The sequence below is a fragment of the Ictalurus punctatus genome, chromosome 22 (assembly GCF_001660625.3).
Source record: "Ictalurus punctatus breed USDA103 chromosome 22, Coco_2.0, whole genome shotgun sequence".
Lineage (NCBI taxonomy): Eukaryota > Metazoa > Chordata > Actinopteri > Siluriformes > Ictaluridae > Ictalurus > Ictalurus punctatus.
In genome coordinates, this window is record NC_030437.2 from 20,724,678 (window position 1) to 20,749,675 (window position 24,998).

General features: G+C 39.5%; 2 protein-coding genes across 3 annotated transcripts; one reads left to right on the plus strand and one right to left on the minus strand.

Annotated features, from left to right (window-relative positions):
- The first annotated feature begins 666 nt into the window (after window positions 1–666).
- On the plus strand, window positions 667–3,622 carry gstt2 (glutathione S-transferase theta 2). Its single transcript, XM_017452084.3, has 5 exons — window positions 667–915; window positions 1,040–1,127; window positions 1,799–1,949; window positions 2,385–2,561; window positions 3,170–3,622. The coding sequence occupies exons 1-5, from the start codon at window positions 807–809 to the stop codon at window positions 3,314–3,316; spliced, it is 672 nt and encodes a 223-aa protein (XP_017307573.1). The 5' UTR covers window positions 667–806; the 3' UTR covers window positions 3,317–3,622.
- Window positions 3,618–21,781, minus strand: chek2 (checkpoint kinase 2). Of its 2 annotated transcripts, none has more exons than XM_017452078.2 (15): window positions 21,627–21,781; window positions 15,192–15,475; window positions 13,003–13,127; window positions 11,947–12,079; window positions 9,647–9,737; window positions 9,248–9,344; window positions 9,094–9,147; window positions 8,937–9,001; window positions 7,206–7,305; window positions 6,904–6,990; window positions 5,880–6,043; window positions 5,596–5,711; window positions 4,643–4,728; window positions 4,439–4,567; window positions 3,618–4,077 (listed from the first exon to the last, which is right to left on the minus strand). In XM_017452078.2, the coding sequence occupies exons 2-15, from the start codon at window positions 15,460–15,462 to the stop codon at window positions 4,021–4,023; spliced, it is 1,575 nt and encodes a 524-aa protein (XP_017307567.1). In that variant the 5' UTR covers window positions 15,463–15,475; window positions 21,627–21,781; the 3' UTR covers window positions 3,618–4,020. The 2 variants fall into 2 exon arrangements, with proteins under 2 accessions (XP_017307567.1, XP_017307568.1); XM_017452079.3 differs by lacking the exon at window positions 21,627–21,781 and adding an exon at window positions 21,419–21,601.
- Window positions 21,782–24,998: the final 3,217 nt, after the last annotated feature.

The window sequence follows — 24,998 nt, forward strand, 5'->3', positions numbered from 1 at the left end:
CCCGCACTGCACCACGCCCCCTCCGATCCTCTAGCACCGCTCCACTGGTCTCACCATCTCTCAGGGTACAAGGAAGACCTGCTTCAAGACTCTTCTGTGTTCTGCACCTCCATGGTGGCAGGAACTTCCTCTAGCTGTCCGAACAGCACTTTAACAACAAAAAAAAACGTTGTAAAGAATTGTTGTCTATGTGCTTTTATTTTTACTATATTACCTCCCAACAGAGTTTTGCACCTGATGTTATAGGATGTATTTATTGATAGAGACTTCAAGACACTTCTGTAAGTGGAGCAGTCAAGCATCTGGACTCTTCAACCAATCAGTATTCAGAATGGAATAATCCCTCATTATTATTATCATTATTATTATTTTTTTTATTATAGTAGTCGTAGTAGTAGTATTAAGGAACTCCACAAATAAAAGAACATACACAATCTGAAACTTCTCCCATTATTCTATATTTTTGTGTGATATAAATGTGGTTGAGTCATGTTTTGTGAGGTGTGTGTGAGGTGTGTGCCGTTGGAACACAGAAAAGTCTGAGGTTTTGATGTGTTTTATGTAATTTAATTTCGTTTAGGCAAAACCCGGAAATAAGAACATTAAACCCGCGGCAGTTCAAAAGAACTCTGAGCTCGAAAATCCCGGAGTTGGCAACTCTGATGACGTCATCACGTCACCCAGTTCAGCGCGCCCCGTGGCGGTGCATTTCGGAAAAACAGAGTGTGTGTTTGTGTGTTTGGAGGGAAAGACACATTCACGGCTGCGATTGTGGTTGTGTTCAGGAGGAATTCCGCGGTGTGAATATGCTGAAGGTGTTTGTGGATCTGCTGTCACAGCCATGTCGAGCTCTAATCATCTTCCTCACCGCTAATAAAATCCCTCACACTGTCCACACCGTGGCGCTGCGGAAAGGTAACGACTTTAAACTGTTTAACTAGAGTCAATAACACAACTCTACACCGCTTTATGAATCAGCTCTGAGCGTAAGTAAACTATAAACTACAGCACAGATAGGTGTGTGTGTGTGTGTGTGTAGGACAGAACAGGACTCCAGAATTCACTAAACTGAACCCGATGCAGAAAGTTCCAGTCATTGAGGAAGACGGCCTCGTCCTCACAGAGAGGTGAGACGGGGGTATAGAGGACACACACACACACACACACACACACACACACACAGAGCTCACATCATAATGTGCAAAGTTCAAAATGTGCAGGGTGTTGTGTAACTATGACGATGATGCAAAAAAAAAAGACTGTAATCTGGGACGAGGTGAAGGAGGGACACTGACTCGTGTCTCTCCTTTCGCCGAGCCCCACACGAATTTATGGAGATACTAGAGATCCAGATCCTTTCTGCCTCTGGATGGAGCTCAAATCTTCTTTAATTCCAGACTGCTGGGACTACGGCTGCTCCTAAGGCCATACAGACTTCATATAAATCCATAATGAACTTTTTCACACTATCTGTTGTTACCCAGATGAGGATGGGTTCCTTCTGAGTCGGGTTCCTCTCGAGGTTTCTTCCTCTTAAAACATCTTAGGGAGTTTTTCCTCGCCACCGTCGCCACTCAGTACCTTTAATATCTGTACACCGTGTCGATATTTCTGTAAAGCTGCTTTGAGACAATGTCTATTGTAAAAAGCGCTATACAAATAAAATTTAATTGAATTGTGTTCTTTTACACAGAATGAATCACTGCTTCAGTGCAGAAAGTCTATTAGTGTATTAGAATATTTGTGTATTAGTGTATTTGTGTGATTATGGCCACACGCCTCCTCCTGTGTCTCACAGTGACGCCATACTGAAATACCTGACTGCTGCCTACAGCGTCCCTGACCACTGGTACCCACGGCAACTGCTGAAGAGGGCAAGAGTGGATGAGTATACGGCCTGGCATCACACGAACACACGCCTCCATGCCTCCAAAGTGTTCATCACAGAGGTGGGTGGGGCTAAAGAAGGAATCGTCATACTGTACCCTCATGTGATCAATAGCCTAATACTGACTGACCAATCACAGCTAATCACCATCACCAGTGAGATGAAAGACAGAAATCAGATGCATGATGTTATGTAACAATGTAACATGCCATAACAGCATGATGATGCAACAGTGTGATGATGCAACGGCATGACTGTACTGGAATGAAGTAGTTACATTGCTAGTGTTAATGACATGAAACATAACCTGAAGGTGAACATCAAAGTTTTAACACCACACACCAGTAGTGTAACACACACACACACAAACGCAATGCTAATGGTGAGTTACAGATATTTAGAGCTCATCAGCACAACTGCTGTAAACTCTTATTATATGCTGCAGTGTCAGCAGTTCAGGAGGAGCTTTACTCTCAGGACCTGTGTGTGTGTGTAGGTGTTAATACCACGGATGACAGGACAGCCGGTGGACGATGTTAAACTGCAGTGTGCTCTGAGGGAACTGGACGAGACACTTGACAAATTGGAGACGAAGTTCCTGAAGGAGAAGGACTTCCTGTGTGGTGATGACATCACACTGGCCGACCTGCTCGCTGTCTGTGAGCTCATGCAGGTCAGAGTTTATATCACACACACACAACATGCAGTGACATCAAGATTCAACCTCATAACCTCCTGTTTCTGATGTAGAGGGTGTGTGAAGAGAGAGAGCGAGTGAGTGTGCATGTATCACAAGAAGTGACTATTACTGAAACAAGCACAGTGACCCAGCAGCTCTATATTATAACATACTGAATAACGCTGGTTGGCTAACGCTAAACATCAACAGATCAACAACACATCAGTTCTGTGACTTGGTGTTCTCCAGAGACCTTTTGTAATGATGATGTCAGGGAGAACCACCAAACCACACCCACCACATCCATAACACACAGCAGACCACCACACATCTGCCACATGGCCACGTCCCCAGCACACATCCACTGCAAAGTTCTGCACACACACTGATCAGCTAATGAGGTCCATGTGACTGTGACTCAGGTGGAACAGAACCTTGTGGAACCTCAGCATTTCTCCATCACTGAGTTTTGTAACAGAAGACATCAGACATTTTATTACAAACCCTTTTATACAAGTAAAAGCTGTGTGACTGTTCAACATGATCACTACACTATAATGCTCTACCACTCGTTATTAATTATTTGGGGTGTGTGTGTGTAGCCCCTGGGTGGAGGCAGAGACGTGCTGATGAATCGGCCGAGGCTGCAGGAGTGGAAGAGTCGAGTTCAGACTGCACTCGGTGACTCGTTTGACCACGCCCATAAAATCCTGTACAGACTGAAAGATAAACACATCAGCAAACTCTAATGTACAGTCCACACATACACGGAGGATTGTCTGACTACATGGCAGTTGGTGGATCAAATGACACGTAGGAAATGAAAATTCATTAGACAAGAAACATTACTATAAATAAATACATTTACAACTTTAGTTTCAGATTTGTTACGATGAAATAATTTTACTTTTGTGAACACTATAGCTACTGCTCATTAATATTCATGAAAGACTCATTATTATTCAACACTTTCAACTGAATGTAATCAGATAGTCCAGATTACTTTCCATATTTGGTGCCATTTTTTTCAATAAAAACCTGAATCCTGTGTAAAAGTCTCATTTTATTTAATTAATTAATTTTCCCAGCTGGAACATGACAGTTTATAGATTTATGATATACAGTATATGTGATATACAGCAAGGGGTCAGAGGTCAATTGTGCACACACTTAAAAGTAAAGGCCCCTGCTTCTGTTTCCATGGTGTTAACCAGTGTCTCTAATAAACCAGATATAAGAGAAATAATTACAGACAGTTCAGTTTCAATGATGCAGTAAACAGACAAATCAATGACAATGTTAAAAGCCGTTTACTGAACAAAGAACAGTACACACACTTACAGAGTATACACAATGTGTATACACATACACACAGATTTACAGTGTATGCAAAGCTTGTACACACACACACACACACACACACCCGGAGGATGGATGGAAATTGTGTTGAGTGTCATGGACGCCTTTTAGATGCTGATGTTTCTCCTTCTTCAGCTTTACGTTTCGATCTCTACAACACACATACACACACAGGTTATGGCAGTACAGTGATTAACTGACAGTATTAGATTTTTCACAGGTGAATGGTTTTGGAGTTTCTAAGAGATCAGACAGAGTAAATCACTTCCCCGTATTAACACCATTGTCACAGATTAGACACACTGCAGTCAGGATTAGGGACCGACTTCACTGTAATCCAGAACCGTTTAATTAGATCCATCACTACTGAGGAACAATTATCAGTTCAGACTCTTAATTGTTTATATTTAGGCAGATCTGCAGGTAAAATATGACATGGCTTTAGGAGTGCATCAACACTGACACCTAGCCTTCTACTTCCTGTTGTAGAACAAAATGTGTGTGTGTCTCACTCTCTGTGGTTCTTCAGCTTGTGATGGTCCAGGTTGTGGTAGTACTGCATGTGATGGTCCGGGTTGTCTTGGATTGTCTGGCTGTGTTGGGTACATCAGACTTAACGCCATCTGCTTCATCTCCTCATCCTACTCAGACAGATTGGGATGAAATTAGACAGAGAGACAGACAGACAGACAGACAGACACCCCTCTCTCTCTTACATCAAGCCACGGGTGCTGCAGTGCCTCTGAAATACTCAGGCGTTTATTCGGATCCACAACCAGCAGCTTCTTCACCAGATCTTTAGCTAAAACAGAACAACAGACTACTATATAATACCATAAAATACAGTACAATAAAATGTAATACAATGGAATATAATAGAATATAAAATGATACTAGAAAAAATTATGAATATATTTATTATTAAATATAAGAATATATTATAACTCAATATAAATTTTACACAGTGTGTTTGTAAAGTATTCAGACCCCTCCAGTGTTTTCACACTTGAATCCACTTTAATTTAATCTTTAATTAAATCCCATTAATCTACACACAATAATCCATTATAATAAACCAAAAGAAAGTTTTTGGAATTGATGCAAACATCAATCAAAAACTGAAATTTGACTGTCGGCAGAACTCAGTAACCAGTGGTCAGGTGGATGAACAATAACCCAAAAGCCATGTGAACTGCACTTTAGCAGAGATGGGAAAATGCGCAGGACGTATAATACTACACGGGTGCTTGCACACGGGTGCTTGCACACGGGTACTTGCACACGGGTGCTTGCACACGGGTACTTGCACACGGGTACTTGCACACGGGTACTTGCACACGGGTACTTGCACACGGGTACTTGCACACGGGTGCTTCTACACGGGTGCTTCTCAGCAGCAGGGATGTTGAGACAGGGCAGAAATGAGTGACTGATAAATGTCGTCAAATTCAGTAAACCTGCTCACACGTTCACACGACCTCAGACTGGCGCGAAGGGTCTGATTTCTGCTCAACAACAACACGAAGCAGAACACCAAGACAACGCTGCAGTGGAGTGTGTTAGTGTGTTTCAAAGTGTGGCAACAGAGTGTGTTTTAAAGCGTGTCTTAGTGTGTTATAAAGCATTTTAAAGTGTGTTAGTGTGTTTTAAAGCGTGCGTTAGTGTTTACCTCGGGCAGAGACAGACTCCCACTGTGAGCGGATAAAGCAGTAATGACCACTGATGATCTGATCACGCACTGACATGGAGCTTGACTCACTGTTAAAAGGGGGATAGCCTCCCAGACTGAGAGACAGACAGGAGAGAGACATCATGTTTATTTAGATTTTGGTGTGTTATTGTATATCAGTATATTGTATATGTCCAGCACATGTTTAGTGTGAGTGAGTGAGTGAGTGAGTGTGAGTGTGTGTGTGTGTGTGTGTGTGTGTGTGTGTGTGTGTGTGTGTGTACCAGATGAACAGCAGTACTCCGAGGCTCCAACAGTCCACAGCGTGTGTGTATCCGCCTGTGGCATCAGCAGTGAAGACTTCAGGGGCTAGAAATGTAGGAGTTCCACAAAGAGTCTTCATCAGACTCGACTCCTCCAGAATCTTCGACTGGTTAAAGTCTGTAATCTAAAACACACACACACGTCATTTAGATAGCTAGAAGACAGTTGTGTATATTAACAGGTCTCTGTGCTGGAGTGATGTGCAGCTAGGTGAACCAATGAATCTTTTGAACATATTTAAGTGACTCACCATGTGACTGCTGACAGTTTGAACTAAAATCTGTTGCATGAGTGTGAACCAATGACCAAAGTGATTTATTGGAATTAATGAATCATCGCAAATTTTGCATCACTGAAACTGACTACACTGAAACATCATCATTACATCATACACTATATGACCAAACATGTGTGTACCCCTGACCATCACACCCATATGTGGTTCTTCCCCAAACGGTTCCCACAAAGTCTGAAGCACACAGTTGTGTAGAACATCTCTGTACGCTGTAGCATTACAGTTTCCCTTTACTGGAACTAAGAGGAACCCAAACACTTCCAGCATGACAACGACCCTGTGCACAAAGCGAGCTCCATGAGGACGTGGTGTGTGAAGGTTGGAAGAAGGTAGAAGAACTCGAGTGTCCTGCACAGAAACCTGACCTCAACCCCACTGAACACCTTTGTGATGAACTGGAGTCTCCTCACATCATCAGCACCTGACCTCAACCTCACTAACGCTCCTGTACCTGAATGATCCCCATGGCCACGCCCCAAAATCCCCAACAGCCACGCCCCCAAATCTAGTGGAAAGCCTTCCCAGAAGAGTGGAGCGCATCATAACAGGAAAAGGGGAATACATCTGGAATGGGATGTTCAAACAACACATTTGGGTGTGATGGTCAGGAGTGCAGATACATTTGGCCATATACTGCATCATTACATCAGTTCCTGTTACTGGGTGCAGAGGGTTTGCATTGAGCAGACCTTGATGAGACATTCATCATCATGGGAGGCGAGAAGCACGTTCTCCGGTTTAAGGTCACGGTGGATGATGCCATTCTCATGGAGATACTGATCACGATCACACACACACACACACACACACACACACACATGCATTTATAAAAGGAAAAAATAAACTCTACTGAAATGTAACAGGAAACAACGACATCAGAGGCAAGAGGTGGAGTCAGTTCACCGTCATAAAAACTCACTCATTTAGGATAGAACACTAGTAAGTGCACTTCTCCCTACAGACTGTGATTGTGACACAGCCGCAGTCTCACCTGCACAGCCTTCAGCATCTGAAAGAAGTACAGCTTCGTAATTCTCTCCTTTAACCGCTTCTGAGCTTTAATCCTGCTGAAGAGTTCACCACCCTCAACACTGACACACACAAATACACACATTTATTGTTCTGAAATAAAATTATTCTCCTTAAAATGTTTTATGAAAACTGCTCACACACACTAAACCTCATCTTGTAGTGAAGTTCATGGCCAAAACAAACAAAACCCAAATTTCCCCCAGATTTACAAACGCTGATTTTCTTCATACTCGCATGTAAATGTTGATCACCCGTAAAGTACAAAGATTGATAATAGTAGTAATAATGTAATCTGTAATAATATGAATTATAATATTGTAATATTGTGAGTAATTATATGTAAAAATTCATGAGTGCATGAAAAATATGAGTAAGGTGAATGGTAATGTAGTGTGAGTAATAATGTGTGAGCGCGATACGAACCGATTTATTGTTTATTGGTTATCATCTGTAGAAACATATACATAAGAAATTCGGTATTTATGAAAATCCTGTAATTCCAGGAAAATGTTTTTAACGTTGTGCAGCGCTGTACCAGGGCCAGCAATAGGCGATCTGGTCTCGAGCTGTAATGTGTCATATGCTCCTAGTGTGCTGTGGATCATTTGCTTTCAGCGGATACAGGCCCTTCTGCTTCTCTAGCATGCCACCCGGGAGCCGTGAGGGATTTCACAGAGATACATCACTTTAAATAAAAAAAACGATTAAATACAGCAGTTTCTCTGTATGATGTGCTTGGTGTCCACCATCACCTGGATACAGCCAATATATATTTTTCCTCCATTTTCATGTAAAACCATTTTCTTTTCACCTCGCACTTTCTTTAATCTAATTCATCTTTTCTGTAATTTGGCTTCGGATTTTGACCTTTCAGGTGTTATGCTGATAAATAATGTTCATTTTTCTTGGCATAGACATGAGTACCTTAGAGAACATTTTAACTGTGTGAGCTTAGCTTTATATTTAGGATTGTCGGCGTCACTAAATGAAATGAGCTGTTCTGTGTCTGGTCATTTACAGGTGACTGGCATTCAACAATAAATATAGATTTCTGAAACTTTGGTAAATCTGGTGGGAATTTTAGTTCAGTTTGGGTTGCATAAATATTTAAACACAGCTTGACTAAAAGAAAAACGAGGCCCATTGTGAGTAAAAACATAACGTGAGTAATAATGGGCCTCATTTATCCAGTTGAATATAAATGGATTTATTTGTAATTTGTTCGTATGTGCATCTACACAAAACATTTGGTATTCGTAAAATTCCTGTAATTTCAGGAATACGTTCGTATCATATTCGTGCTTCTGAGTGTGTGTGTAAATTTATGCATGAGAAGATTGACTAATGTAAACTCCGACTTGATCAACTTCAGATCGTATGATCTGCATGGATTCCTGCACTTTTATATCTGGAACATACCGTGGAGTTTATTAGGTTTACGGCGTTTAGCCGACGCCCTTATCCAGAGCCACTGATAGAAGAGCTTTGGAGTCTCGATCAGAAACACGTCCTCGTGCTAGTTTACTCGCTCAGGGACGCGGAGCTCCACCCAGAACATTCAGTGAAAACCAGTCGCTTTATTTTTTTGTTTTTATTGGTTAAGCAGTATAGCAACAGTTGCTAACTAGTGATTGATGAACCAACAAAAGGAAGCAGGGCTTAGAACTGATGAATAAACACTAATACTCACTACTCTAAAACAATGTAGTAGGAATCCTGCGTCTGATAGAAATCTTCTGTTCGGATTAAACACGGCTGTTCAGAGGATTAAAATAAAATGATTAGTGTAAATATTAATCAGTGTTTATTACAACGCTGCACTGAATCATTGTCATAAAAGAACTCACATGATCAATTTTCTTCAGAATCTCAATCTCTCGCTCTGTGTTACGTGTCACTGTCTGCAGAGGAAGTGACAAAAGATCTCAACCAATCAGATTCACTCAAATATAAAACTAAATCTGTATGATCATGAGTTGATGGTCAGTTCTTGCTGCTTACACCGACGGAGGGGAAATCGTTCTTGTTGATGGTTTTTAATGCCACTTTCTTACACGTCTCTCTCTCAATGGCCAGTTTTACTTCCCCACACACACCACTGTAAACACACACACACACACACACACAGAGATACACATGCACACAAACACACACACACTCAAATCGATCTGCACAGTTTAACATTCTTTAACAATAAAACAGCTGACTGATCTCCAGGTTAATCAAATTTTCCTCAAATTAAAACCTCAATTTTATTTTACCAATGAGTATTTAGACTAAACATTTCTTAACATCTTTAACCTCTTACTGCTAACTTCTAACCCTTTACTGTTAAAACCTGTTACTGCTAACTTCTTACTTCTACTTACTAAACCCTACTTGACGTGTGAGTGCACTTACGAGCCAATCTTGCGTGTGACGTGGTATTTTTCTCTGAATTCTTTAGGGAAATTCGGCTGATCGTCCTCCGTCATGTCAACAAACATAAACACTGAGGAACACACACAGGTCCATAAATATTGGGACACTGAAAATGTAGTTTGCTATAACAGCTGTTTACCACAGTACATCGGAGCTGAAAAGTACAGACTTTATGCTTTTTACTTGTGTTCCACTAGGTTTGTGATAACGTGTGTAATATGCCATTGTCCTATCGTACCCTAACTTTCACTGATAGTTGTGATAGTTCGGGTATGATAGGATGGGGGGGCGGGGGGTTGTGACTGAGTTGGGTTACTGTAATCTATTTACTTTTTCTGATAACGCAGTAACGCATGACATTTCAAATTTCTGTAATTTGATTACAGTTACTGATGTCAATAAATTTTGTTACTTGCGTTACAAATTTATTGTTAAGAAAACAATATTAAGTAAAATGCATTTTTAAATTAAATCACGTTTTGCCCTGGAGATTTTTTCTTTAGCCCCGAATAATTCTCCACTTGGAGTGGTTCGTCATGACGTAACTGAACGACAGTAAAAGAAGACGGTGGTGATGTAATTTTATATCTTCAGTGAACAGAGGAGAGACCAATCAGAAAGGAAAATACGTTACAGGAGAATAAGTGGAAATACTCGTGTCTTATTGGCTGACACTCTCTCAATTCTGCCAAACGCTAGCTCACAGTCAGTGTGAGGAAAAATGGATATACACCGATTTTTTATTTTTAAAGCAGTAAAGGTGTTGAAACTGAAACAGAAAAATCCTCTGATGCTGCACAGGAAAACAAGGCGTGTAAACGTCTATATGAGTTCCAGTTTACGTGAACATGATCTGAGCAGCGCAGAAGGAAAGATAATGAACTCTACATGGCTCTGTGGCAGCTAAACCCATACAGTGATGAGCTGTGCCTTCCCTCGGCTTGCGACACCAAACTAGCCAAGTTAGAATAGTTTTATATTTTAAAACTTTTCTGATAGTCTGATAAAATTGGTCTGGTACTTCTATAAACACCCAAGGCAAGTTTTATAACAAACCCGACTTTTTCCGATCGTGTCATACATTGACGCTAGAATTACTGTATTTTTGAAGGTTTGGTAGGTTTTGAAAGTAACATGAAAGTAAAGTAATTAGTAATCTGATTACTTTTTACATGCAGTAATCAGTCATGTAATTTGTAGTGGATTACGTTTTTTGAGTAATTTACCAAACACTGGCCGTTATTAGGTGTAACTAAGATTATTTTTACAGCTGCAGACACCATGTTTTCCAACAGACATTTAAATTGTCTGACATGATAGCCATTGTGATAGGTGGAGTCTTCTGACGATTCCTGATACTATCGTCAATCATCCCAAGCTTATGGTCCCTCCCCTTTTTAAAGGATCTAAAGTAATTGGACAAACTAACAATCATAAATTAAATGGTATGCACAGATTCAGCCAATGCTTCAAAACTCATTGGAAGGTGCCAGCTGATCTTTGTCTCATCTGTCCATAGGATCTTGTTCCAGAACTGTACAGGCTTTTCTTTTAGATGTTTATTTAGCAAACTCTAAACTGGTTTCTCAGCTTTTGAAGCTTACCATGGGTTTACATCTTGTGGTAAACGCTCTATATTTACTCTGGAGAAATCTTCTCTTGATTGTTGACTTTGATGCAAATACACCTACCTCCTGGAGGGTGTTCTTCATCTGGCCAACTGTTGTAAAGAGGCTTTTCTTCACTAGCGAACAATGTTCTTCTGTCATCCACCACAGTTGTTTTCTGTGGTCTTTAGGGCCTTTTGTTGTTTCTGAGCTCACCAGTGCTTTCTTTATTTTTAAGAATGTATCAAAGAGTTGATTAGGACACACCTAATCTCAAGTTGCTATCTCTGACGGGTTTGTGTGAGTGAACAGTGACAGCTCTTTGGACCTCATCTTCTTCATCTTTGGGCTGCTTACTTGTAATTGAACTAATGTGAGAATGCAACACACCTGGCCATGAAACAGCTGAGCAGCCAACTGTCCAATTACTTTTGGTCCTTTTAGGGGGGGGGGGGGGGGGGGGGCGACCACAATGTGCTGTAAATCCTACACCATTCAACCAGTGTATTTGGATGTCAATACCGTTAAAGTAAAGCTGAACGTCTGCACTTTAACTCAGTGTTTAATTTCAATTCCAATAAACTGTGGTAGACAGCTAAAATAACAATAACTTTGTCACTGTTCAAATATTTATGGACCTGACTGTATGTATGTGTGTGTGTATTTTATTACCTTTGTGTTTGGGGTCCGCAAGTGACACCACAGAATTGTTGCTTAATGGACATCGTTTTCCGTTTCCAACCTCAGTGTCATCGACCCATGTACCGTTTCCACTCAGATCCTCCAGATATACCACACACTCATCCTGCACACACATGATATACCTCCATATAAAGTATATGAAAGAGAAATTTTATGCAGCTAGCAATTCAAGATAGCTCCCTTCACTGGAACTGTGAGAAGGAGTACACGCCCCCTTCACTGAAACTGAGACAGACAGGCAACACCCCCTCGCTGGAGCTTTGACACAGAGGTTATGGCTAAGTCTGAAATCGTGTACTGTGACAGTACCTACTGCACAGCCATTGAAACAGTACATACTAAATCAGTATGTGTGCGTGTGTCTGTGTAGTTATGAATACAATCCCGGACATAGTACATCCGCCATGTTGGCATTGTCATGTGACCTTCGACGTCATCGTAAACACAAAAACCTTAAAGGGGAGCACCAGATTAAAGCAAGCGCACTAATGGCAAAATGCACATCAGGAAATGGAACTGAATTATTAATTTAATGTGGGCGGGGTTAACAGGCTGAGGTAAATTTGTTGCCTTTAGCTTGGCCGGCTAAGGCATGATAGAGATCACAAAAAAGGTTTCAAACACTGTGACAATTATTTTCTTGCTTAAACCTTCAATATGTTAACAATTTATTCAGGTATTGTTAAACAAGTTGTTTAACCAAGGTTTAATACTTTAAAAAAAAAGAGATCCGACGCTGCTTTGTGCCATTTTTTTCTGAGCTCGTCCGTACCGGTCCTGTTGCGTTATGGGATTGTTTGACTCGCATAGTGTCCATCGCTTGCATACTGCAAAATCTCGCCACAAGTATCTGGCCGGAATCCGGGTATTTCTCACCTACTGTTTCTCTCCAACTGAGAATTCGGACACACTACCCCATGGAGTACTGCTTTTCGCCTAATATATAGTAGGTAAGTATGCAGTTTCGGATGTAGTCCATGTCTCCTTTGTATTGAAACGCAGAGGCCACACCCCCTCATTACTTACCCTGAAGATCTTAAAGTGTCTCTTGCTGTAGGTTTTGTAGCGTGGTGATGTCAGAACAATCGGGTCATTAAAACAATAATCATTGCGTCGGTCCCGGCCGAAGCAGTACTGATTCTCCACACAATCTGTTTACACACACACACACACACACACACACACACACACACACGCGCGCGCGCTATTAGAATAAATGACATGCACTGCCTAGTATAATAAACCCAAACGATTCTTCAGCATGGAGATGAGGACCACACATCAACTTTCTTAACTTAATTAATCACACTTTTATCAAAACATCTCCATCAAGTTCAGATGTGTGGATGTTGGTTTATATGCAGAATGATAACCACTATCAGTTATATATCTGAGTACATCTGAAGGACTGTGTCTCCCATTTACACAATAGGAGTAAACCACAAAGGATTAAATAAATCGGATGATGAGCTGTCACTGGATACAGTATCACAATATTGTCATAAAACAGTCAAAGATGATAAACTGCAGTGATGATAAATGGAATTATGATTAGCTAAAATTTTAGATAACAACTGAGCTAACATCACTAAAGATTTCATGAGCACAAATGACCCAGAAGGACTTGCTGCATGAATATAATGTCATTTCTTTTTTTTATTGTCTGTGAGCAGTGAAGTGCACTAAAGAATCATTAAGGGAAGCCAGTAGTGAAGTGCAGGACTGCAGTAAACAGAGTGCTTAGTGTCTTGTGTGCATGTATAATGATAACGATAATGAGTCTTTATTGGCCATATATACATTACAGCACAGTGAAATTATTTTTTTTCCGCATATTCCAGCATGTCACGAAGTGTGGGTCAGAGCACAGGGTCAGCCATGATACAGCCCCCTTGGAGCAGAGAGGGTTAAGGGCCTGAGTTAAGGGCCTTGCTCAGGGGCCCAACAGTTGCAGCTTGGCAGTGCTGGGGCTTGAACCCCCGAGCTTCCGATCAGTAACCCAGAGCCTTAACCGCCAACCCACCACTGCCCCACTGTATATATTCTACATGGCCAAAAGTATGCGAGTTCTTTCCCAAACTATTACCACAAACTTGGAAGCACACAGTTGTATAGAATGTCTCTGTACACTGTAGCATTGACCTCAACATCAGCGCCTGACCTCAACCTCACTAATGGTCTTGTAGCTGAATGAACACTAATCCCCACAGTCATTCATGAGAGAGGACATATATAAACACAAATAATAATAATAATAAAAAATCAAACCATATGTAAATAGACAAATGAAAACCAAAACTAACCTAACAAACAAATCAATAAATAAAACAAAAAATATGAAAGTTTAAGGGAGGGGGAGTGTGGGGGAAATTAATACAGTGAACATATTGAAATTGGGAAATTGTTAATAACACCAACAGTAGAGAATATTCAGCCATCTGAAAAAGAATTCTATGTTTTAATATGTCAGGAATTAAATAACAATTGTGTGGTCCTCACCAACTTCTATAAACAAACAATCTCGGATAAGAAAAAAAAAACATTTCAATATTTAGTCAACATTCAGATACCAACTGGGGGAAAAATAAGTACACGCTGTAATTCAGTAACATGTAGAACCACCTTTAGCAACAATAACCTGAAGTAAACATTTTCTGTAGGACCAGATTCGACAACAACACCACATATTCAACATCTTAAACATCATCTGTCCAGTGTAGTTTACTTGGTGGATAATTTTGGATTATGCAAGTTGTAGATTACTGTTAGTGGCCATGTGGAAATTGTTCTAACATATTTGAATCCAGAAATCAGCAGGGGGAGTGATTTATAGATCGTCCTCCCATTATGTGAGTGGTAGAATTATTGTTGAAAGTTGTGAAAGTCACACCAGGGTTTTATTGTGTATTATTTACTTTAAGACAATCTGGTCTAATACTTTTGCTCATCTAAAAAAAAACAAAAAAAAAGGGTTGTCTGCCATCAAAAGGTGCCATGTTCTAAGTTGTTATTTATATCTAGATGTAAATATCAGGAAATTAAAGCTGAAATCCTGATCTATTGTCTCATACTCATCTTTTGATCACAAACCCAAATGTTTTCAGTGTATAGCAAAAATAAAGCAAAAGCAGTGGCCTTGCTGGTCCAATACTTTCAGGGGGGACTGTCTGTGTGTGTGTATGTGAGGTATATGTAGTGTGTGCACTGACACTTACTGAGCACGTTAAAGCCTCTGATTAAAGGCACTATTCTGCCCCAGCATTTGAGTTCAGGTTCTTCAGGCTCCTCGGGTATAGACGACAGCTCAGTGATGGGGACGGTGTCCACTGAGCTCAATGTCCCCGAACCAGAAGATGATGACTGGCTGGATGAGGCCGGACCAGACGATGAGCTGGAGCTGGGCTGAGACTGAGTCTGAGATTGAGTCTGAGACTGAGAGTGTGTCTGAGAGTGTGTTTGTTTGCTCGGTCCTGGTTCGTCAGACATGCTAACTCTCTGCCTATAATATGAATAAAATATAACGAAAATCATAACATGCCAGTTTTACAACATACTAGCAACAACACTAATATAAGAATATAACAATAAAAGACAATACTGGCATTCCCATTAGCACACAAGGTTATTTAAATTGCTGGTAATGTGTGGGCAAGAGGATAAAGACGTGGAGGTGAGGGGGCATGTAATATGAACAACAGAGTGATTATAAATTTAGAAGCCCATTGCTAATTCTAATTAAGTGATACGCTAATGGTCATAAAGAAAATAAGACAAATAAAACTAAAACTAATATAATTTACAACAGTCTGTCTGCACATAGCTGTAAGCCGTAAACAAATGCCGTGGCTGATGGAAGATTTAGCAGTGCACCGCTCACTTACGACAGAAAGGATGTTTCAACACTGGTATGATTTTTTAGCTTATCAATCGGTTCCATTTGTCACTACATCTACTTCTTTTAATGCTAAGCAACATTTTCAGTGCATTGGCTGAGACACTAAATCTATTTTAAAATAGCAGTTTTCCTGTGTGATGTGCTTGGTGTGCAGAATCACCTGGGAACAGTGCAGATTTGTTTTTCACAGTTTTCTTTTTACCTCACTTAATTCACACCTAATTCACCTTTTCTGTAATTTGTCTTTAGATTTTTAAAGAACTTTAGACTTTTAGGCCTTTTCATTTGCTGCTACACTGTTATATATTTTTATCAGCATAGAAGTGATTCAAAATAACCTCCATTTCTGCCTTTCCATTCACTGTTTATTCATCATTTCTAGGGCTGCAACTAACGATTATTTTCATAATCGATTAGTTGGCTGATTATTTTTTCGATTAATCAGATGGGGGCAAACTTCCAGTACCATTTTTTGATTTATTTAAAATAAAATCCACAAACTGAGTGTTACAAATATAAACTTCAGACTAAAACTTTACACAACTCTTTGTCCAATTATATAAGACTGAAAAGATCCCAACACACACACCAGAATATATATTATTCATATATATATATATATATATATATATATATATATATATATATATATATAATTTTATATATATATATATATATATATATATATATATATATATATAATTTTATATTATAGAATAATATTTATGCATATTTTATTTATATATATTTATAATAATAAAAACTTAATTTCACTGGTTTCTGTTACTCTCTGCCTTTAGGAATTAGGGATGTGACGGTAAAGGTGACGGGGTACTTGTTTTTCTGCAGTAGCATGGGTAACATTGGTAATAACGGTACCGAGGTTGCTAATAATTATTCATCTTGTTCATGCTTTTAATAAATCTTTCTGTCCTGCCACCATATCAGTGGATTTAAACTAATGCTTGCATTCAAAGTATAAGTGGTGTGTGTGAGTGTGTGTGTGTGCGCGCACGCACATTTAGGAGTGCACCTTAGCACTTGCTATTAGCACTTAGCACTGTTTTATTAGTCATTGTCAGACAGTGTTTGATAACTAAAATATCACTCTCTCTCTGCCAGTATCAGCCAGAGGAGGATGTCCTCCAGGAGTTTTTTTTTTTAAACCACACCGTGATATCGACTTTGATATCGAGTATCGTGTACATTTGGTGGTATTGGTACCAACAACTAGATTTTTGGTATCGTGACATCCCTATTAGGAATATTATTTTACTTGTGTTTACTTTTGATCATAGTGGTTTAATTAGACATTACAGATCTTACTCGCGCTCCCACACTGTATCAGCGCGTCTACACCGCATGTGAGGAGCAACGTGGCCTTGTTACTAACAGATCACTTCCTTTATAATAAACGACAGAATTTACACTGATACAGCATATAATGACAAACTTAAATTAAACTAACCCTTAAGTAACTCACTACACAAAACTCTGCTTTATAAAGTTTGATCTTCTCCGCGGTGTTTAATATAAAATGCCCCCCTGCCTCAGAAGACTTTCTTCCTCAGTCACGTGACGATTTCGCCTCCGTCAGATGGAGACTGGGGTCATGATGGGAATAAAAGATAATGGCAATAAACGACAAACAGTAAACTTAAGAAAGTCATTGTTGGTGACTCTGGGTATTCTACCTAGCGGCGTCGCATTACGTGCGTATGACGTCATGCGCCACTGACTAGGAAGCGGCTTATACTTCCAGTTAGTAAAACAAAACCTGCTAGAGTTATATTCGAGATGATATAACCTTTCTAAAATTCATATACTGGACGGTAGAGTACACAGTACATATTGTAAGTGTACAGTATTTCATTTTGGGACACAACTTTAGTATTTACTCTCCGATGCATGTTTTTTGAACAGAAGTAACGTAGTGAATAAATCTTCCCCGTACCACGCGCAGCCCAACTAATCCATAATGAGATTCATTGACAACAATTTTCATAATCGATTATTATCGATTAGTTGTTGCAGCTCTAATAATTTTGTGTTTTCAGCCCTCTCTAATCTTCAAGTTTTATGGAATTTTGTGGGCATTACTAAATGCAAATCAGTGATCAGGATTGCACTTTGCACTTGATCGAGATACGCACGTGAATACAAAGGAAACCAGCATTTCTGAATTTCTTTTGTATGGTTTGGCTTACACAAACATTCTCACACAAACTGAGGCCCAATACTGGTAATGACAGTAAACAATACCTGGCTAAGTAAATGCTAATAATGTGTGGACAATATCATTAAAATATGCTAATATAACCTGATGGCAATATGCTATTGTTAATGCAGTACTGCTTGAAAGTTTGTGAAGCTTTTAGAATTTTCTACATATCTGCATAAATATGACCTAAAACATCATCAGATTTTCACGAAGTCCTAAACGTACAAAGAGAACCCAATTAAACAAATGAGACAAAAATATTATACTTGGTCAATTATTTATTGAGGAAAATAATCCAACATTACATATCTGTGAGTGGCAAAAGTATGTGCTCCTCTAGGATTAGCAGTTAATTTGAAAGTGAAAAGAGTCAGGTGTTTTTAGTCAGTGAGATGAAGATCAGGTGGGAGTGAGTGTCCTGTTTTATTTAAAGAACAGGGATCTATCAGAGTCTGATCTTCACAACACATGTTTGTGGAAGTGTATCATGGCACGAACAAAGGAGATTTCTGAGGACCTCAGAAAATTGTCGAAGCTCATCAGGCTGGAAAAGTTCACAAAACCATCTCTAAAGAGTTTGGACTCCACCAATCCACAGTCAGACAGATTGTGTAGAAATGGAGAAAATTCAACACCATTGTTCCCCTCCCCAGGAGTAGAGACCAACAAAGATCTCTCCAAGAGCAAGACGTGTAATAGTCCACGAGGTCACAGAGGAACCTAGGGTAACTTCTAAACAACTAAAGGTCTCTCTCACATTGGCTAATGTTAATGTTCATGAGTCCACCATCAGGAGAACACTGAACAACAGTGGTGTACATGGCAGGGTTACAAGGAGAAAGTCACTGCTCTCCAAAAAGATCACGTGGATGAGCCAGAAGACTAATGGAAATGTTTTGTGGACGGATGAGACCAAAATAGATATTTTTGTTTAAATGAGAAGTGTTATGTTTGGAGAAAGGAAAACACTGCATTCCAGCATAAGAACCTTCCATCTGTGAAACATGATAATGGTAGTATCATGGTTTGGGCCTATTTTGTTGTATCCGGGACAGGACGACTTGCCATCATTGATGGAACAATGAATTCTGAATGATATCAGCGGATTCTAAAGGAGAATGTCAGGACATCTGCCCATGAACTGAATCTGAAGAGAAAGTGGGTCATGCAGCAAGACAACGATCCTAAACACACGAGTCGTTCTACCAAAGAATGGTTAAATAGGAATACAGTTAATGTTTTAAGGAATGGTCAAGTCAAAGTCCTGACCTTAATCCAGTAGAAATGTTGTGGAAGAACCTGAAGCAAGCAGTTCGTGTGAGGAAACCCACCAACATCCCAGAGTTGAAGCTGTTCTGTACTGAGGAACGGGCTAAACCAGTGGTTTTCAAAGTGGGGGCCGCCAGGGGGCACCCAGGGGGCCTCAACAATTTGGTGTGAAAAGTACATTCTCACTCTCAGACAACCACACACACAATCAATTTCTAATGTAATGTAATGTAGAGATGTAAGATGTAATAATTAATAAAAAAAATAAGGGGGACATATTCAAAAGTCTGTATTTTTAATGTGTTTTAAAGACATCTTGCAAAAGGGGGGCCTCAGTCAAATGTTATTGCCATTTGGGGGCCTTGCCCTGGAAAAGTTTGGTAACCCCTGGGCTAAAATTCCTCCAAGCCGATGTGCAGGACTGATCGACAGTTACCCCAAACGTTTATCTGCAGTTATTACTGCACAAGGGGTCACACCACATACTGAAAGCAACAGTGCACATACTTTTACCCCTCACAGATATGTAATACTGGATCAGATTCCTCAATAAATAAATGACCAAGTATAATATTTTAGTCTAATTTGCTTAATTTGGTTCTCTTTATATACTTTCAGGACTTGTGTGAAAATCTGATGTTTTAGGTTATATTTATGTAGAAATAGAGAAAATTCTGACTTTCACAAACTTTCAAGCACCACTGCAATACAACTATGGATTCACCGATATGTTTTTTTCAGACCAAGTATGAGTACGAGTTCATGGGTTGTTGAGTTTTTTTGTACTTCCTTCACTGATACAGAAATGAGTAATCTACTTTATAAGCAACACATCAAGACTTCAGTCAATCCACACCAGCTGCACTAGGGTTGCAGTGGAGATCAGTGGGTTTTGTTCACTGTCGATGTCTGATAGTGGCTGACGGTCAAGAACTTTGTGGCCAAGAGCTGTTATTTTCAATCACCTAGTGACACCTGGAGACATATATTCTTGCCTAGTAAACCTCCAACATCAGACTACTTCATCACCTCTCCCCTCCATGTGTGTGTGCTTATAGTGTAGCTGACACTGAATAATAGATTTCAAACAGAAATGCATGATCCCAATTGGTTTATCTTGTTTCTCACCATAGCAGCTAGTAGAGAATAAAATGTGATTAAACAAAGGAATGCATTCATAAAAATTCATATTTAATGAATATAATAACTGCTGTCACCTAACAGCGCATATACTTAAATAGTTTCTGTGCTCTTCTTTTTCCTAGGAAAAAAAATCTAGGTGTTTCATGTTAATACACAGAAAATATTAAATAAGTTATAAGATTAACAGTCTTAGATTGTAGCCCTTCAAGGCTCACTAAAATGCTGATCTGCCCTGGGCAGAATTTCATTTTGACACCTCTGGTTAACTGTATATGGCCTAAAAAAACAAGCAAATAAATAAATAATAAACATGATTTTTTTTTAAACATGTTTACAGGAACACTATCCCATTGTCCTTGTAGATGGCAGTGCAGAAATGAAAAATTCAAACTAAACATACACCATGGAGCCTACAGTTTTTCATTATGATAAATATATAATATTTTACTGGCAAGTGACTGTAAAAGACCCCCTCTGGACATTTGAACTGCACCGCCAGTAAAAACCGGCTTTGTAACATACAGTGGTCTTACATCACATAGTACCACCTGGTACCGGTATCAGTACATCCCTAAATTCAACACTGCACTAATGATAATAATCATGATCATATTATTAATTACTATAATGTTAATTTACATTAAGTAATGTCACGATTGCTGAAAGGTGCTCATTGGTTGTATGTGGAAAATACCCAAAAAGAAAGTGGGCGGGACCAATGGTGTCTATCTGTGTAATGGTGTGAAACAAAAGTCCTCTTTGTTTACAATAATAACAATGATAATGACGATGATTGTTATCATTATTATTATTATTATTATTATTATCAATATTATTATCTACAAATGCTGTTAATGGAACAAGGAAATAAGCATAAATTAATTTGAACAAATATTATTAAATGTGAAACTTACCGGTAATCAGCGCTAAAGTGAACAGACACAGTGTAAAATGTAAAATCTTAAACTTCAGAACAGAAACCGGAAGTTAGTCTGAAATAAACACTCTATAACTCCACAGTGTTACTGAAGGGCGAAGGGAAAACGCACGCGACACCCGGGATTAAAAAAGAAAAAGAAAGAAAGTAAAACACAGCACGTACGATCGTGCTCTGTTACTCACGCGCGGGTGTTTATGATGAACGTGCATTCCGTTGTTTACTCTGCAGGTTTTAAGTCCCAGCTCGCGGTACAGCCTCTCCACATGGACGAAATTGCCGGGAAGCGCGGGCACGTCCACGAACTTTCCTACAGCCAATCAGACGGAGCCAAGCAGGCATGCTGGGAAATGTGGTTGTAATTCATACAGATTTCCGGTGTTGTGCCGAAATCGGTGACCTATCGAAAACTGTGACCAGGGGTCGCTGTTCAGCAAATGTTCGCACGGGAACATGCTTGACGCCCGTGCACGTGACCGTGAGCGCGCAGACTTTCATGCAGAGAGCAGACGCTGCATTGGACTATTTACTAGACAGTTTACCCCTTGCGATGTGGTTCCGGAAATTTCTCAGTACTGCAGCAATTTCTGTCGGAGACCATATCCGTTTCTGTTTTCTTTTTGCATAATCCCTTTCAGCAGAATTTTCAAGAATCGCTACAAAAGAGGAAAACAGATTGCTGAACCCTGCGGTGACCACCATGATTGGTCAGAGACACACTTAATTGGTCAGAGCCGCAATTTATTTATTCTGTTAGGCTGTGTTGTTACCATCCTTGTAAGATAATTGTTTTAATTGCTTGCCCATCCTGACGTTACATTCAACTCCATAATAGCAAGTTGTAAATAATGCAATGAAATTAAAAATCTGACTTTGTTGGTTGCCTGGTTCCTGATAAAGATAAGGTTCCTTTATACAATGTACTGGCCTCCCCTAGACAGTTCTGAACACTAATTTTTATTTTCAACTTTGTACTAGGGAATTGTGTAGATCAAGAATCAGTGTTCTTTGTGTGCTTTTTCCAGGTTGTTCACGCTCTTCTTCCCTCCTGCTGCTCTCTTTGTCCTTCCTACCAGTGTTTGTGTTCATTGCTAATAAATTGGGGGGGGATAAAAACAGAAACAAACAGCAAAAACTAAGTTTAGTATTTAATGTCAATTTCAATTGTGTTGTTTACAGAATATTATCAATCAATATCAACAAAGAAATCTAAACTGCATTCTAAACAACTTCAGAGCATAAAAATCTCATGCCAAGATTATTTAAGGCACTAATTTTAGTTTCAAAATTTGTTGATTAACATTAAAATCTCCTTAAAATGGATTAGTAGTTAAAAACTTTTAATTCTTGTCTTACCTTGAGATGAGCCTCCTAAGGCAGAGTCAACATCTGTGAACGGAAAAATAAAATACTATAACAAGCAGTAGTAGTGCTTGGTCTACATGAAATGAATCAAACCTCAATGGACATGCTGATAGACTGAGGTAGATGCTCATACCGTCTGAGGTGCCTAGAGGTTCCTCAACAGGTCGCCTACCTCTGTTCATTCCTGTGGTATGACTAGTACAGCTCAGTGTAAAGGTTCTGGTGTCACATGTTCATACACAAACACAAACTGTTCTATACATTTAAGGTGAAACTGTTCAAACAGTTCAAACTGTTCAAAAAACAGTTCAAACTGAAAGGTCTTATTTTGTTTGGTAGTGATTTGATTGATGCTTTACTTTGTGAAATTTGTTGTCAAGGCACAGTATAATTCAGTTAATTTTTGTGGTAGGTCTATGACAAGCACAATAAGCAGATCAACCTCAGCCTATTAACAGTCAAGATACTTTACATTTACTTGGCACATATTGAGCATAGTAGTTATATCATACACTTTCTGTCAAATGTCAATCAAAGCAGTGTGTGCTGATTTATGGCCCTTTGTGCTTCTCAGGCCGACGTTTCTGCAGGTAAGATAATTTATGACCAGGAGGTGGTGGTAACCCTATTGACTGTATCAGTGAGTCAATCTGGCTCCTGTGTGTCTAGGCAGTGGTGGAGAGGGGTTTGTGGGGGACTAGCCCCGCTCACAAGAAAGGTGTTTATGTTAACAAGTCTGGTTTTTGGGGGGTGGAATACGTCTGAAAAAGCGTATCAATCGTTAATATTGGGCATGTGTTTGTGTTACTGTGTGAGGGTGTTTCGTTTGTGTAACCACATTGTTAGAAAAAGCATGATGTTTGAATGTGTACATATATGAGTAGAATATTTGTTTGTGAAATAAATGAAAACAAATGTTGATTACGTTTTTAGGGAGCCCGGTTTGCCTTTGAATAAAAAGTTTAGGAGATAAAGCGTTTTTAAAAAAAAGAATCTGTTTAAAAGAATCACGTGTATTACATACCTTCTAAACATAAACCTTTAGAAGGTAAAACATGATTAGAAGAGCTGTTTAAAAAGAATCCGTATTACTTGTCTTCCAAAAAACACATAAACCTTTAATATGTAAAAATAGTTAAAAGTGATGTTTAAAAAGAATCGCGCGGATTACGTGACTTCTAAACAAAGATCCTTCTGAGGTAACAATGTTAAAGTGTTGGCTAAAAGAATCACCGTATTGTTTAAACTAGAAGGTAAATTTTCACGAGATGTCTTCCATTCACTGGGTTAGGGTTAGGGGGTTAGGTTTTTGAATTGTTTATTTCTTAATTAAAGCCCCCTGATTCAGGTTAAATGTGCACTGGCACATCTCAATCTTCCTTCTCTTTTGTCATCTGTAATACTCTCAGGGTTTTATTCTGTCTTTGTGTATGAGGAATGAACTGTGTATTTATCAAAAAATGGATTATTCGGTTTTTAGTGGCCTATGTGTCTATCCTTTTCTGATAAAAAATCGGACTATTCAGGGTTAGGGTGAGGCTTAGGCTAAGGAATGAAGTTTAAGAATGGGCAGATTGTTAGGCTTAGGGTTGGGGTCAGGCATGGGGTTCAAGGGTTAGGGTTGGGGTTAGGGTCAGCGATGGGGTTCAAAAGGTTGGGTTTAGGGTTCGGGTTGGGGTCAGGCCTAGGGTTCAAAGGTTATGTTTTTGAATTATTTATTTCTTAATTAACGTTCCCTGATTCAGGTTAAATGTGCACTGGCACATCTCCATCTTCCTTCTCTTTTGTCTTCTGTAATACTCCCAATGTTTTATTCTGTCTTTGTGTATGAGGAGTGAACAGTGTATTTATCAAAAAATGGATTATTTGGTTTTTAGTGGCTTATGTGTCTATACTTTTCTGATAAAAATTCGGACTATTCAGGGTTAGGGTGAGGCTTATGCTCAGGAATGAAGTTTAGAATTGGCAGATTGTTAGGCTTAGGGTCGGGGTCAGACATGGGGTTCAAAGGTTAGGGTTAGGGTTGGGGTCATGGTCAGCGATGGGGTTTAAAAGGTTGTGTTTAGGGTTTGGGTTGGGGTCAGGCATAGGGTTCAAAGGTTATATTTAGGGTTAGGGTCAGTGGTGGGGTTCCAAGGTTATGGTTAGGGTTGGGGTTAGGGTCAGCGATGGGGTTCAAAGGTTAGGTTTAG